General features: G+C 34.9%; 1 protein-coding gene across 2 annotated transcripts in view; it reads left to right on the top strand.

Moving 5' to 3' along the window:
• The first annotated feature begins 2,470 nt into the window (after positions 1–2,470).
• Positions 2,471–15,464, top strand: part of Asap (ArfGAP domain of ASAP) — a 186,342-nt gene continuing 173,348 nt past the window's right edge. The window contains exon 1 of one of the 2 annotated variants that reach the window (XM_067286018.1): positions 2,471–2,726. In XM_067286018.1, the coding sequence (XP_067142119.1) occupies positions 2,601–2,726 (126 nt within the window). In that variant the 5' untranslated portion in view covers positions 2,471–2,600. The remainder of the gene's footprint in view (positions 2,727–15,464) is intronic. The other variant, XM_067286019.1, reaches the window with a different exon arrangement.

Here is a 15,464-nt window from a genome sequence, read left to right as displayed (position 1 = left end):
GAAAACAATAAAATACGTAAATACTGCGTAAAAAAATGAAAATTGCATTAACTGGTTGCAATTTCGACTTCGGCATCTTAAAGATGACCACCAGATTTGCCGCATGCATAACGCTTTTATGCTTCGAGATGGCCCATCAATGGCCAAGAGGTTCCGTTCCCTAAACAGTAGGAGTTCGATCGTGGGTTCGCGCCTTGCCAGGATGGGCTGGCCACGTGGAGTTTTCCTGGTTTTGTCCACGTCTGTAACGCCTGAATACGTGCCAGTTACAATTAAAAAGATCTCCTGGAAAGCATCCCCTAAGGCAGAGATCGCCCAAGTGTTGCGTTGCCATAACTTAACGAACAAACATATTTATCCCAATACTCGGATAGTACGAAGTGGCACAATTTTATTGGTCAAGTAGACACCAATTGAAAATACGATATCTTAAATTTGAACTGAAGCATTTAAATAGTGTTGTTTCAAGCCTTTCTATAAAAGGTACTAAAAAGTGTACTAGATAACAAAAAATGGTACTAAGTTAACTCTAAAACAAATCGATCAGTAATGTGCGATAGTATTTTTTAAAAAATCGATATTAATATCCAGGGCCGGATTATCGAATAGGCAAAGTAGACAAATGTCTAGGGCCCGTAATTCGGAGGGGCCCGGCTTCAGTGCAAAAGATTTCTCTGTTTCAAAACGAGTTAAAAATTACGTAAGAAATTCGATAGGACAGAAAAGGCTGTATTTGACAATTCCTACTAAGCTCCGCTCGACTAGCCATTACCTAAAAAAAAACAAAAAAAAAAAAAAAAAAAAAAAAAGGCAACAGCCACCCGTGCGTCAGAAGTAATGTACGCTACGGGATCTCTCGCACCATCTAGAAATATTCCTAGGGCCGCCTCTCGTGGTAGTACTGATGTATGATTATGATTTATTTTCTAAATCTAAACTTATACGTTGCGACATCGCATATTCGATATAGCGTTCAAGTTGCTCGAGTGCGAAGATATTACAATTCAATAGTTTTTTATAAAAGAGTTAAAAAGGGTGACACTACGGTGTGACCTGGGGTGACACCACGATATACGCACCGGGTGTCATCCATGCTAGCTACTCTAATGTCACATTATATAAGATTTGTTTAGAAGCAACTTATTTAAATGGGGCCCCAATTTAAATTTTGTCTAGGGCCCGCTAGAGGCTTAATCCGGCGCTGTTAATATCGATAATATGACATAAGTATGTCAGAATCATTAAGTCATTAGTCAAAATGATCTGTTGACTCATGCGAAATTCATATATTACCATGTGGAGGCTGGAGGTGGAGACTCCACTCCACAGTGGAGTGCGATCCAAAACATTACACTAATATCGATGTTCAGTGTTCACTGACCGTATCGGTGTTCAATCACCTCTAATGATCACCTTGAACATTATCAATTGTTTAGCATTGGAACTGTTAGAGGTTAGAGCTCAAAAATTCTGTTTACTGCCAAAGTAGAGTATAAAAATATACAATAAAAATGAATTTTTTGAAAAGTACTAAATTGAAAGGAAAGGTATTAGGATTTCATGAATGGTATTAGGAAAATGGTGTTGTGTATCTTGGTACTGGGACAAGTAAAAAGGTACTAGGTGGAACAACACTGCATTCAAAACGTACGAGGCGCCCAAAAGCTTGGGCGAATAATTGCAGGAAGAAATTGTTAAAAATCGCGACGAGAAAAACACACACGTATATGTATTATATATATAATAAAAAATAAAGCGCAAAAAGCACAAAATCCTGTGAGCGTAACGCAAGGGCAAGAACGAGAAACGATTTGGGCACACAATAGATTGTGTTTACGCTTCGAGTGCATTTTTTCACTGCGTACGAAGTTTGAACTTTGAAGCATAGTTTGAACTCCGAGACGAATTTTTGTCAAAATTAGCGCTCGAACTTTGAAGCGTTCGAAATTAGAGACGTTCGAAGTACGCGGTACCATTGTATAGATCAGGGGTGGGCAAGCAAGAGTTCAGTGGGAGCCAAAATGTAGGTTTTGCAAAATTTATGGGAGCCGCAGTTCTGTACTGTCGTGGCGGATAGTATGGTAAGGCGTGCGATTTTATTATATAATATAAATATAATATAAAACAAATATTGAATTTTTTTATACATATTTTCACAAAATTATAAAAATAAAATTGTAAAATTAATAAGAAGAAACAGAAATTAACACTTTCATCAAGAGCCGCATGTAACTCAAAAAGAACCGCATTTGCCCATGTCTGGTATAGATTAAAAGATAAACTAAAAATATATTTGAAAATTAACAGAATTGAATTGAACAGAATATTCGGAAATTTAAAGTTTTGAACAGTATGGTTCAAATTTAATATCAAAATTTAATTTTGAATTTTTATATTTTGTAAATTTTTAGGAACAAGTAAAAAATTAAAAAATAATTTCAGAGAATTAAATTGTATATGGCGATATTTTGGCTTAAAGTCGGAATTCGGCATCGCTAGTAGAGTGAGATGAGGAGAAGCAGTCAAACGATTAACTAGTAGTAGTCGAAGAAGGAGTAATTTCGCTTTCTTTGGATAAGTTTTCCACCAAAAACTCAGCCATGCCTGGCTTAATGAGCGTGGCCGAGTTCGTGGAGGAGACAAGAGAAGATTATAACTCGCCGACGACGTCGACATTTGTTTCGAAAATGCCACAATGTCGACAGACAATCGGATCGTTGGAAGAGGTGAGGATTCTTCAAAGGGAGGTCTTGGCGCACGAGACCGAAATGGGAGTCGGGGTCATTGGCTGACTTTGATAAGTCGCGATCGAACAGGGGCGTAATCGTGCTTTAATATAATTAATCTAAACTAAAATGTAATAGCCGAAAAATAAATGAAAAATTCAAATATATCATTAAACACATCTAGTAATAGAAAATCTTCCTCGTTGTTCTATTTACATTTACCAAATTGTTATGAATTACAGTAAAGATGATACTGTAATCGCATTTCCTTTTTCCTGTTGGATTAGGAAAATTAACGATACAGTCACATATATGAACAGATGTTTAATTAAAGTTTCATTTCTCGTATTTTAAGGAATGCTTTTTATTTGGTGATATACATTTGTATGGCTATTGAATCACATTACTTTCATCCTATTTTAGTTTAAATTCACAAATATTAGTATTATTATTATATATGATCTCACCATTTAGTTATTTGATTCCTAACTAAACATGATTTTGTGCATATCATTTTTTTTGAAGTAATTAAGTGCAACGTCTTAAATTTCTTGGGGTTTATCCTCTTTTATGGAACTTCTACTTTCTCTTATTATTATTTACTTATTTTTTATGGTAGTGCAAAAATTTTATTCCATAAAATGTTTTATGGAGACTCTATTCATTCATTTGAATTTGAGGATATTTACACTAATAAAATTTCAGAAACAAATAATGTGAGCAAACAACAGGATTATGAATTTGAAGATCATTATTGTGAGTGGGATGAAAAATCAGAAAATTTTTTTGAGTGTTATCTGGGATTTTTGGTGAATTTGCTATGAATATAATCATTTTTTGTTAAATAATGTTGTTAGAATAATATAATTTTTTATGATATAGTAGGCAAAGTATTGAAAAATTTGAAATGGGAAAAATGTGTAATTCTTACAGATGATTTCATTATTGTTACATGAATATTTAAAGAATTAGATTAGATTCAGATATATGTAATACCTGTTACCAAAAGTTGGCAGTTTGAATATCTGTGACAATTAAATCACTATTTTGACATACAGGTATATGCATTGCATATCTAGATAACTTCTTTCATTTACTTTCATACATTTTTGGATAGTTTGAATTTTTATAAATTTTTCTAAATTCAAAATTTAATTTTAAAAGATATGTTTAAAGATTAATGATTATAATTTTATTATTTTATTTTATTTAGAAATAGTTTCAATTTATATCAATTTTTATGTTCTGTTATAAATATTGCAAAAGTAATAATAAATTCTGTTTTGTTTAGCATCTAAAAATTATTTCATATTATGAATCAGAATGCAGTTTATTTCTGGATGTCTACTTAATTAGATTTTTATATTTTTGATTTTGAAAAATTTGTATAGTTAACATTGAAGTACTGTACATTGAAGAACATTGTCCCTGTTACAGATAAAATGATTAAATTATAATTACCTTTCAAGATAGCTTTAATTTATTAATAGTGATACTTATTATATATATGCATATACTATATAATGTTTCCATCAATATTCTCTTATTTAAAAAAAGCATTAAATTATTATTTTTTTTATCAGGTAACTTACATATAGTTATTATTTTATAAGAAACTTGCACCTTTACATTATCATAAAAGTTTTTCATTATATGCTTACATTATTAAATACAATTATAATGACAATCAAAATAATCTGTTAGTTGTGATAGTAATAACATTTATTCAACTAATTACGTCACTTCCTTAAATAAAATGGCAACATTTAAATTTACCAGTTTTTGTTTTGAATAGTAGAATCTCCCACCATTTGAGAACTATTTAATAAGTACAAGACATTGGCAAACAATATAAATTACTATGAAATATACATTGATACAATGCTAAGATTTTCAAATTAATAAGCATTTATTCCATTGAGTAGTTTTAATAATAATAATTTTAGATTTTTAAAGGATATGTTTCAATAAATAAATTTTCAAAATATATATATTGATTTTTGTTTCAAAATATAAGTTTTGAAAAAAAATGTTTTATTTATATATTTAAACTCACTTAAGAAATTTGTTTTACTAAGTTTATAAATATAATAAAACAAATAATTGCTTATTATATTTATAAACTTAGTAAAACAAATTTCTTAAGTGAGTTTAAATATATAAATAAAACATTTTAAATAATTTTAATAAAGATGACTTTATTGTTTGCATATATAGTGAAGCATTGAAAATCCAGGACTCGATCTGGATTTTCAATTTGTCCAGAATTTGAAATATACTACATGTGTAACTAGTTCCTATTTTTTAACAGCTGAATTAGGATTTTTGATGCTTCACTGTATTTAGATTTTACTCTCATCTATGATAGTTTTATTTTCTTAATAAAATTGTTTCTACTGTATTACCTAACTCAAATATATTAAGTTGATATAGAAATCCTATTTAACATTCAGGGATGTAGTGTATCAATGCATAAATTCATTAAGTTGTATATTATTAGAGGTCATAACATCAAATGAACCATTTACTTGAAAACCAATGAACAGCAATGTTGGATTTTAATCTAAATTCATTTTTAATAATTCTGATATGTTTAATCAATTAGTAAATGATCTAATAGTTATCCAATAATATAAGTGTTTATATATTCATTGCTCATGAATTATATTTTAGTTAATATGTAGATGATAAATGAATAAATGTTTAGTATTAGATGAAATTATCATGTTTTGTTTTGCCTACTTTTAGTTTTATTTATTAAAAAAAGTTATTAAAATGTACTTTTGATATTGTTGAATTTCTTTGGATACTGCACTTGTGTGACCGGAGGGTCGGAGTCTCTTTGACCCCTCGTCAGGATGTGACACCACCAAGTCTTTCAGGACTTGGAAATCGCGACGGAGGGTTCTTACGTCACGCGAGCGATCACGAGTGAGCGGATACGTTCGTTGTGGAGGTGGAGGTAGGAGAATCGAGGAAGTAAGTCACTCGGGATACTGGCTAAGTAACAAGACTAAATTTAATAAAAATTTATAAAAGATTACAGCACAATGCATGGCTAACCTTAACGTATTCTTAGATATACGGAGAGAGAGAGTTTACAAACAATCCGCGAGTTGATAAATACCTTGGTTGAGGAGATGTTAGAGTTCCTTGAGCAGCCGGGTATCCACGATCCTAGACAGTATATTCCACAGAGGCACACAATCCACAGCATAAAACAGGTCACAGTATAAAACAATCCACACGGTAATATTTCCATGGTATCAATTCCCGGTCTTCTAGGTGGGGTAATGCAGGACGTAGATCGGAAGGTTGCGGGAAGTTTTTTTTCCAGCGTTGGGCTCGCAGTGGCTAACCAAACGACGACTGCCTGGATTTGTCATCATTCCCTCATATTATTTTTCCACTTGGGTTTTTTCCATGAGGTCAGGATCTCGTTGTTAAGGGTCGGGTGTCCAATACGTGAATTACTTCTAAAAGTTCTGGGTGATACACGCCTAACTAGATGGATCATCCTTAACGAGGAAGCAAGTTCTTGGGAAATAATTTTTATGGTTTTCAACAGATCTTTTGATAAAATGGTGGAGGGGAAACAATCGAAAAAAGTTGATTGAACCCCTTTGTCCATTTGTCCGTCACATCTGTATTAAATAACCACACCATGATAGAAATCTTAAAATGCAGTGATATTTTCAACTTTAGAATGTTTTCTGTCATTTTTTGTTGATCTTCATTTGATTGGCATTTAGCCTGAAGAAGGTTGATAAAAACAATCAAAAACATTTGAAAATTAAAAATATCATGGCATTTTAAGTTTTCTATTTTGGTGTGGTTAATGTTTGAATTTTAACTTAATAAATTCTGTGTAAAATAACTGAGTGAATGCCAAATGATCAGCCATATTATTGGGCTATAACATTATAGCCCAATAATATGATTGGTTGATTGGCATTTTGTTTGCTGTCATTTAATTACATAAACAGCTATATCTTTAAGGTAAATGATGGCAATAAAGTAAGATATTTTACCTAATTTTCATTCTCACTTTATACCTCATACAATTTGATATTGTCCATTATATTGCAATACAATTCAAATTGTGTTGAGGGGCAAAGTTTTGATGGACACAAAGCACTCATTCAACTTCAACAGGTTGAATGTGTGCTGCAAAAAATAGGCATTGAGAATAAATGGAGAGAAAATGAAGGTGGTTGTATGTGATAGAGCTGAGCAAATGAATGAATGCAAGATACAGCTGAACAGTGTGACAATAGTGCAGGTAAAGGAGTTTGTTTACTTGGGAGCACCTTTGAGAGGAATGGCAGAATAGATAGAGAGATTGGAAAATGAGGGAATGCTTGTATGAAAGTGGTTGGGAGCACGGAGTAATTGATTTGTAAGAATTTGTTTCTGAAGAAGACCAGCATGATTATGTATGTACAAGAGTGGGGTCCTTCTGACACTGTTGTATGGTTGTAAAGTGTGGATGTAGGAAACAAAGCTTAAGAGCAGAGTGATTGCAGCTGAGGTGTATATGTGATGTGACAAGGAGAGATCCGGGGCCTTAGTCTCGAGTTTTTCGTGTTACAACTCCCAACGTGTTGAACGTGTCATGTGGTACCATCTCACACACTGACATCAAATCGGTAGTCTCGAGTTATAACTCCTGTGCTTTTCCATCTCACCATGTGAGTTACTACTCACGTTGAGTCAAGCATATGAGATCGCTACACGAAAGTGAAAATGACTGACGAATATGCTGTTCTGATCGCAATTGAAGCATTAGAAAGAGCTGAAAGACATTATATAAGAAGGCAAAGAATTTTTCGACCAATTATTTAATATAATTTATATTATTATTATTATTTTTAATAATACGGTAATATAAATTATTAAGAGTCTCCTCTGCATCCATTTAATGTTCACTGATCAAAACTTTATAGCAATTTGTATAATTTTAAGTATTATAACCTTTTTATATTAATATCAACTGAACAGGGACTATTTCGATAGTCCGAAATGCATTTTGATTATTTCATATTAATTTTTCATCTAATTGAGTTTTAATGTACGTACACCCCTTTTGTTTTATTAACTGTATATTACTACATTGATACCTGAATATGTGCGCTTATTATCACTGGTGTGATAAGTCCTTATTATCTACCCCACATTAGTAGGTATTTAATTAATTTAATTAAATCAAGGGCTAAAACAATTCTTTAATAATTGAGCCGTTTATAGGACAAATCGAAAACTCTATTTGTAAATCCGTAATATAATCGTCATTATTTTCAAATTTTTCACGTAACTAATTTTATATATCGTTATATTAAAGCTATGCTTTAATAACGATATATAAAAATATGAATTACAGGAATGTGTGAAGTGGATAAGGACTATTACAGATGGAAGACGGCATTCAAAACTGAAAAATGCTCCAGGAGGCAAGATAAAGAATTGTGCATTAACCAGGCTAGAAGATGGTTGAATGATAACAATATAAAAATATATTCTGCAATGTTTATTTAAATTGAAAGTTTAAAGGGAATTTTAAAAAATAATTTATATTATCAATTTTTATTCTTTTTGTTTTGTGAAGTTAATCGATTTGGCAAGTGAGCTGCTCAATTTACGTTGATTCTTTTACAACTTGTTACAGTTAAGTTGATTGGTTGAATCATTATAGTTGCAAACCCAGATGGATTGTAAATAATCCCATCATGCTTAACGACACACGTAAACAAGTGAATATGACCTACTTCCGCTCGTCTTTCAAGTTTGCTCGAAGGGTCTAACTCGAGACTACCGATTATGTGAGTCATGGTAACACGAATGAGTTCAATGACGTCAGTTCGAGTACAACACAAAAAACTCGAGACTAAGGGCCCTGGTGAGTAATAAGGATGTGTTGTTGCAGTGTAGTGTGAAAGAGAATGCAACTGAGGGAGTGCATCAAGGATATCTGCATTGGTTTGGTCATGTGGAGAGAATATTGAAAGATGAGATGTGTAAGTTGTACTATTATGTGGGGAGAAAGAGAGGGCATGGAAGTCCAAGGAAAAGATGGGCTGAGCAAGTGGATGAGTGTCTGAAATAGAGACATTCTGAGTGAAAAAAGGCACGAAGAGTATGTGAAAAGAATTATGAATGTGGAAGAAGCAAGAGGTATGTATGGAAAGACAGAAATGGCACAAGGTTGTCAAGTATGGATGTGATGCATGATTTCAGCAGACCCCAGGATGAAAGAGTAGGTAGGTGAGTGTTCTTGGTATGCTATGCCTTGCCTATATGAAGTACTTCAGAGGACTTACGCTTGCAGGGTGTTGTGCACAGGATATCCACTTTTTCCTTGACACCACTACTTTAGGGAATTCTGTGACAGTATAATAAAAGTAATATAAAAATTCAAATTTGGTTTATTCACTTATATTGACAAATCTATTTACATCAAAAATAAAAATATTACAACATTCCAATTTTCCAAAACTGGAATGCAATGTACTGTACATTAGGTGAATGTAGACCTGAAGTTGGACTGTAAATCAGTCTGAAAACATCTGTCTAAGCCAGGGCTTCCCAAACTGTGCGCTGCGACGCCCCAGGGCGTCGCAGCGCTATTATAGGGAGTTACAGACGATACCCACAGGTCGCCTGCACGCGACGTAATGAGTGAGTGTGCGGTGCATGCGTCTCATCACCCCGCCCTCCATTTTCCCGTTCTTTTGTTCAGTCTTTTGTTTTCGTCGATTTTAAACATTGATAAATCAGTGTTTTGATTTCAAGTGTGTTGTATTTAATTTACGCATCGTAAAATGGATAACTTTATTCAAATAAATAGAAAACCTGTCGAAGACTCAGGAAAGAGTACAAAGAAAACTGTAAAACTACGAAAAAAGTACAGAAAATATGATGACCAATATTTAGATTTTGGATTTACCTATGTTAGCAAAGGAAATGTGGAATTATCCCAACGTGTTGTTTGTCATAAGGTGCTGGCAGCCAAAAGTATGCTTCCTAATAAATTGAAACGTCATTTAGAAACAACTCACAGTAATTTACAAGGAAAACCGTGAGATTTTTTTCTAAGAACATTGCGAGAACTGAAAAATCAGTTGACATCCTTGTTTTCCAGAGCATCTATTCTCTCCAAAGCACTGCTCGCCTCTTACAAGGTCGTTCACCATATTGCCAAATGCAAAAAACCACAGACGATTGCTGAAGATCTTATTTTACCTGCAGCGATTGATATGGTATCAGCAATGATTGGAGAATCGGCGGCTAAAGAAATTAAAAATACTGTATTCCTCTTTCTAACAATACGATTAGTTGTCGCATTCATGACATAGCTGAAGACATTAATGAGCAAATCCTGGAAAAACTTTCTGGTTTATTTGCCATTCAACGGGATGAAGCAACAGACAGTAATAATGACGCTCAATTAATACGTTACGTGCAGTGCATGGAAGAAACAAATGTATGTGAGGATTGTTATTTAGCAAAGAAATGACTGATACTGGGAAGGCTAGTGATTTGTTTGCGATTATAGATTCATACATGGAAGAAAATAACATTCAATGGGATAACTGTGTTGGTGTGTTTTTGGATGGAGGTTGCACAATGTCAGGGTAGTATGAAGGACTTCAAGCTCTCATTAAAACCAAGGCTCCAAATGCAAAATGGACACATTGCGTCATACATAGGGAGGCCCTGGCTACAAAAAATATTTCACTCAAATTAAATCTTGTGATGGATATAATTATTAAAGTGGTAAACTTAATAAAAACAAGACTTGTAAAGGCAAGATTTTTCCATAAGCTTTGTAAAAATTTGGGTGCCGAGCATAAATCTTTACTTTATTACTGTAACTCTCATTGGTTGTTGAGAAATAACATACTTTCTCATGTATATGAATTAAAAAATGAGTTGTACACGTATTTATTGATCGAATCACATTGTGACGCAGAAAAGTTTAAAGATACTGACTTCTTAATAAAACTGGTGTATCTTTGCGACATATTTGAGAAATTAAATGTCCTTAATAAATCGTTGCAGGGAAACAAAACGCATATACTGCAACTGGCTGATAAAATTGCAGCGTTTAAAAAGAAGTTGCTGTTGTGGAAAAGAAAAATAGAAGAAGAGCAAGGAAATACTGACTGTTTTCCTGTTTTAAATGGCTTTCTGCAAGAAAAATTTATTCAAAATCTGGAGCCAAGTTTGCAATTGATATTTATCCAACACTTATTAACATTAACCACCTATTTTGATACATATTTTTCAAAGAATCTAGATCAATACGATTGGAATAGAGACCCATTCCAATCGACCCCACCCCATCTACACTTTCAACAGTCAATGAAGAACAGCTGTTAGAACTATCTTCTGATATGAGCCTAAAACTACAATTTGATAAAGAAAAACTATTTGAATTTTGGAGCAATATATCCCAAGAATATCCTACTATCAGTACTACAGCTTTAAAGGTTCTTTTACCGTTTGCTACGTCGTACTTGTGTGAAACTGGCTTTTCTGCAGTTGCAGTAATCAAGTTGAAATACAGGTCGCAAATATATTTAGAAAAAGAAATTAGAGTAGCCATTTCAAAACTTCAGCCCCAATTTGAGAAGTTATGCTCAGAAAAGCAAGCTCATCCTTCTCATTAATTGTACTGTTATGTTTTCTAATAAATAATTATTATTAAGATTCTATATTCTTTGGAGCTTTCTTTGAATAATAAAGTAATTTTAATGTCTGCTAAAGCTACACGCAGGTATCTTCTTTTAGAGGGGCATTGCAAAAAAATTACAGCCTGTAAAGGGAGTCGCAGTATAAAAAAGATTGGAAACCCCTGGTCTAAGCATTAAATATTGCTGGAAAGAGAAAAGGTTGTCTGATTGATATTTTGAACTGTTTCCAGTTTCAGTTTTTCTTTTCTTGGATAAGGAAATAAAAAAAACTGCATTGCTGATTGACAGTTGTAGGGATCACAATGATTATTTGGCATTAAGGAATGCTGAGTTGTGCCATTTTTACCCCAACATTACATCAGTACTTCAGCCTTTGGAAATGTGAATAATCAAGAACTTTAAGAGAAAATACCATTCTTGCATAGTGCTAAGGGTGATTACAAACATTGATATAAAATGAAATAAAATCGAAAACCAATTCATCATCATTAACATAAAACTGTCATATGAAATGATTGTGAGTAGCTGATGGAATGCTAAGGTAAAAACTTTTAAGAGAGCTGTTTGTGATGATCATGAAGTGTGTGATTACAGAACAACCTTTGTGATGTACACCATGTTACTGAGATTTATTATTTATTGAGATTGAGATAATTCTTTCACAGTGGGAAAAACTATTGATGTATTTGATGATTAATCAATTATAGTAGATTTAAAAGAAGACAATGTTGTTGATTATGAAGATGTCAGTATTCGTGAGATTCAAAAACATCTTCCATTTTTAGAATTAATTGTTACGTTAATGTCGCATGCTAGGATATCTATATTCTCAATTAATCTAGTCGTTTAACAACATAACAACTTTATTGTCAACTATAAAGAATTCACCAGCTCTACATGAAAGGTAACAAGCACACCTCGTGGGTCAATGGTACAAAAGCGCCCTCTCAGCGCAGAGATGTGCCCGCCGCCCTCCTATAGCCAAATTATAGCCACGACAGATTCCCTGCCTAATTTGGCCATGGATTGGGTGCGGCGTTCACATATACAAAAAATTGTCTTTGACGAACAGATTTAACTTCGGTCGGCTTAACGGTTTTGTGAAGGCGTCGGCTACGTTTTCTTCGGTCTTTATATGTTTAAGTTGAAATGTTCCTCCTTCTATCTGTTGACTTAGATATGACGCCAGTCTAATTAAATGGTTTGAGTTGTTACTCGTGTAGCCTGACTTTGCTATGGAGATCGCAGATTGGTTGTCACATAGCAATTGGATTATTCCCAATTTCCCAAACAGTTCTTCCAGAAAGAATTTAATCCAAATCCCTTTTTTGGCGCAGCTTCCTAAAGCGTATAGTTCGGCGTCGCAAGTCGAAAGAGGGGTAACGGGTTGCTGCTTCGAAGTCCAACTTAATATGTTCTTTCCTATCGAGTATACGTATCCCGTTATACTCTTTTCTGGGGGGGTTCTCCAGCTGGCGTCAGAGAGGCCCTTGACATCTAGTCTGTCTGGTGTGAAGCGCAGTCCCGTCGATTGTGTTCCGTTTAGATATCTGAGTACGCCCTTTAATGCAGTCAGGTGAATGTTTCTTGGATCTTTGGTATATTTTGAGAGCAGGGTTACTGCACACGCTATATCGGGTCTCGTGCGCGTTGCCAGGAACATCAACGAGCCTAGCATTTCTTGGTATAACTTCTGATCGCACGGTTTTGAGTCGTTATATTTTTCCAGTTTAACGTCTGGATCAAGTGGGGTACTTCTTGGCTTGCAGTCTTGCATTGAGTATTTCTCTAGTATGCACTTTACGTAATTTTGTTGTTTGATTACTACCTCTCCTTTTCCTTTTATTATTTCCATGCCTAGAATATTCTTCGTGTCTGGACTTTCTTTGACCTTGAATTTTCTTCGTAGTTTTTCTAGTAGTTCCTGTAAGATCTTCCTGTCAGTAGATATAGTTATTATATCATCTACATGTATTCCCAGGATAACTTTTCTAGTGCCTAGTTTATAGATGTACACACACTTGTCAGTTTGAAAGTTCTTTGCGCCGATCTCTATTAGATATTTGTTGAGTGTTTGATACCAGATTCGGCCACTCTGCTTTAATCCATATATGGCTTGATTCAATTTGCATACTTGCCTTTGGATTTTCGTATTTTCTACGTATCCCTTGGGTTGTTCCATATATATTGTTTCGTCTAACCTTCCGTACAGATATGCCGTTTCTATGTCTAGGTGGTTGACGTCATAGTTGTGCATAGCAGCGTATATCAAAAGTCCTCTAAGACTATCCGCTTTCATAACGGGTGAGAACGTCTCGTGGAAGTCAATTCCGTACTTTTGGGAGCATCCCGTGGCTACTAGTCTGGCCTTGTATTTTGTGCATGAGGTCAAGGGGTCGAGCTTGATGTTGTATACCCATTTGCATTTTAACGGTTTTATTCCCTCTGGTAGGGTTACAGTTTCCCATACATTGTGAGCCTTTAATGATTGCATCTCTTTTTGCATGGCTTCAATCCATTTGTCCTTGCTCGGTAGGTTCATTGCTTCCTCGTAACTGTTCGGGATTATGACTTTGCTTTCTGATAACAGGACTCTGTTGTTGGGTCGATATGTTGGATCGTTTGTGTCCTCTGGTATGTCTTCTTCGACATCGGAGTCACTTAGAGGTGGTTCATAGTAAAAATTTAGAGGTGGTCTAGGTCTTTTCCCTTCAATTGGAGAGTGGGTTTCCTCTATAAGTTCATTTTGGTCGTAATCTGTCTCGATTTCGTTATCAGGATTTGTGACTTCTGTATCCTCTATGTCCTGAGCTGTAGAAGTTGAATCGGTGCCCTGTCTCTCTATATCGACTAGGGTATAGTCCTGCGTTGGATTCGCTTGTTTTTGGAGGTCTTTGCCCCTTTGGTTTTCTAGAAATTTTACATCACGTGACTCGATTACGGTCGTAGTGGTAGGGTCGAATATTCGGTAGGCTTTCCTACAGGATGAGTATCCCACAAAGATTCCTAGTTCCGCCTTTGAGTCAAGTTTACTTCTCTTCATCTTGGGAATCCAATAATATGCTTTACAGCCGAATACTTTCAAGTGTCCTACAGTGGGTTTTCTTCCAGAGAACAATTCCTCGGGGGTCCTCTTCATGTCGTTCTGGGTGGGTGTCCGGTTGCGTACATAAGTGAAGCAATTCATTGCCTCAGCCCAGAAGTTTTTTGGCAGTTCCGCTTCTATTAGTAGCGCTGTGGTACCCTCGATAAGAGTTCTGTTGGCCTTTTCTGCCACGCCGTTTTGAGCAGGGGAGTAGTAATTAGTCAGTTGGTGGTTAATACCCTTATCCTTTAAAAATGTCCTTAGGTTTTCGTTAAGGAATTCTCCCCCGTTATCAGATCTGATTTGTTTGACCTTTCTCGAAGTTGCGTTTTCGACGTTTTTTATGAAGTCTATGATTTCTTCCGGCGTTTCGGATTTGGCTCTTAAGAATTTGGTGAAAAGTTTTCTTGAGTAATCGTCCACAATGGTGAGTACGTACTTTGCTCCTCCCATTGATTCATCTCTAAAGGGTCCGACTAAGTCAAGATGTAGGAGATCGAGAGGATTTTTTGATTGTTTTGTGATCACTGGCTTAAAGGGCTTCCTGGTGAACTTCGCTCGAATGCAGGTATCGCATACCGGTGTGTTGGATTGTGGTACGAGTGGGAATTTGTGTACCATCTCGTTCTTGGCTAAAATGTTCATGTAATTTCCGTTGATATGGCAGAGACGCTTATGCCAGGTCTCCCAGTCATTATGGTGGGATTTCATACTGTATTCGTGGCTGGGGGTCCTGAGTCTAACAGTGTATAGGTCTTTCCACTTCTTGCCCAACATGATGACATTTCCTCTTTCGTCAAGTATTTTACAATTCTCGGCGTCGAAGATTATCTTGATTCCTTCCTTTGCCAGTTTGTTTACAGAAATTAAATTGTTGCTCAGATCTGGGGTGTATAGTACGTCTTCAAGAAGTAATCTATTAGAGTTTTCGTCTCTTATTTCTGCGACTCCTATGCCTTC

Source organism: Centruroides vittatus, unplaced genomic scaffold (genome assembly GCF_030686945.1).
Source record: "Centruroides vittatus isolate TY-2023 unplaced genomic scaffold, ASM3068694v2 scaffold_324, whole genome shotgun sequence".
Classification (NCBI taxonomy): Eukaryota; Metazoa; Arthropoda; class Arachnida; order Scorpiones; family Buthidae; genus Centruroides; species Centruroides vittatus.
Note: the sequence above shows the minus strand (reverse complement) of the source record. Positions and strands in the feature narration are given on the sequence as shown.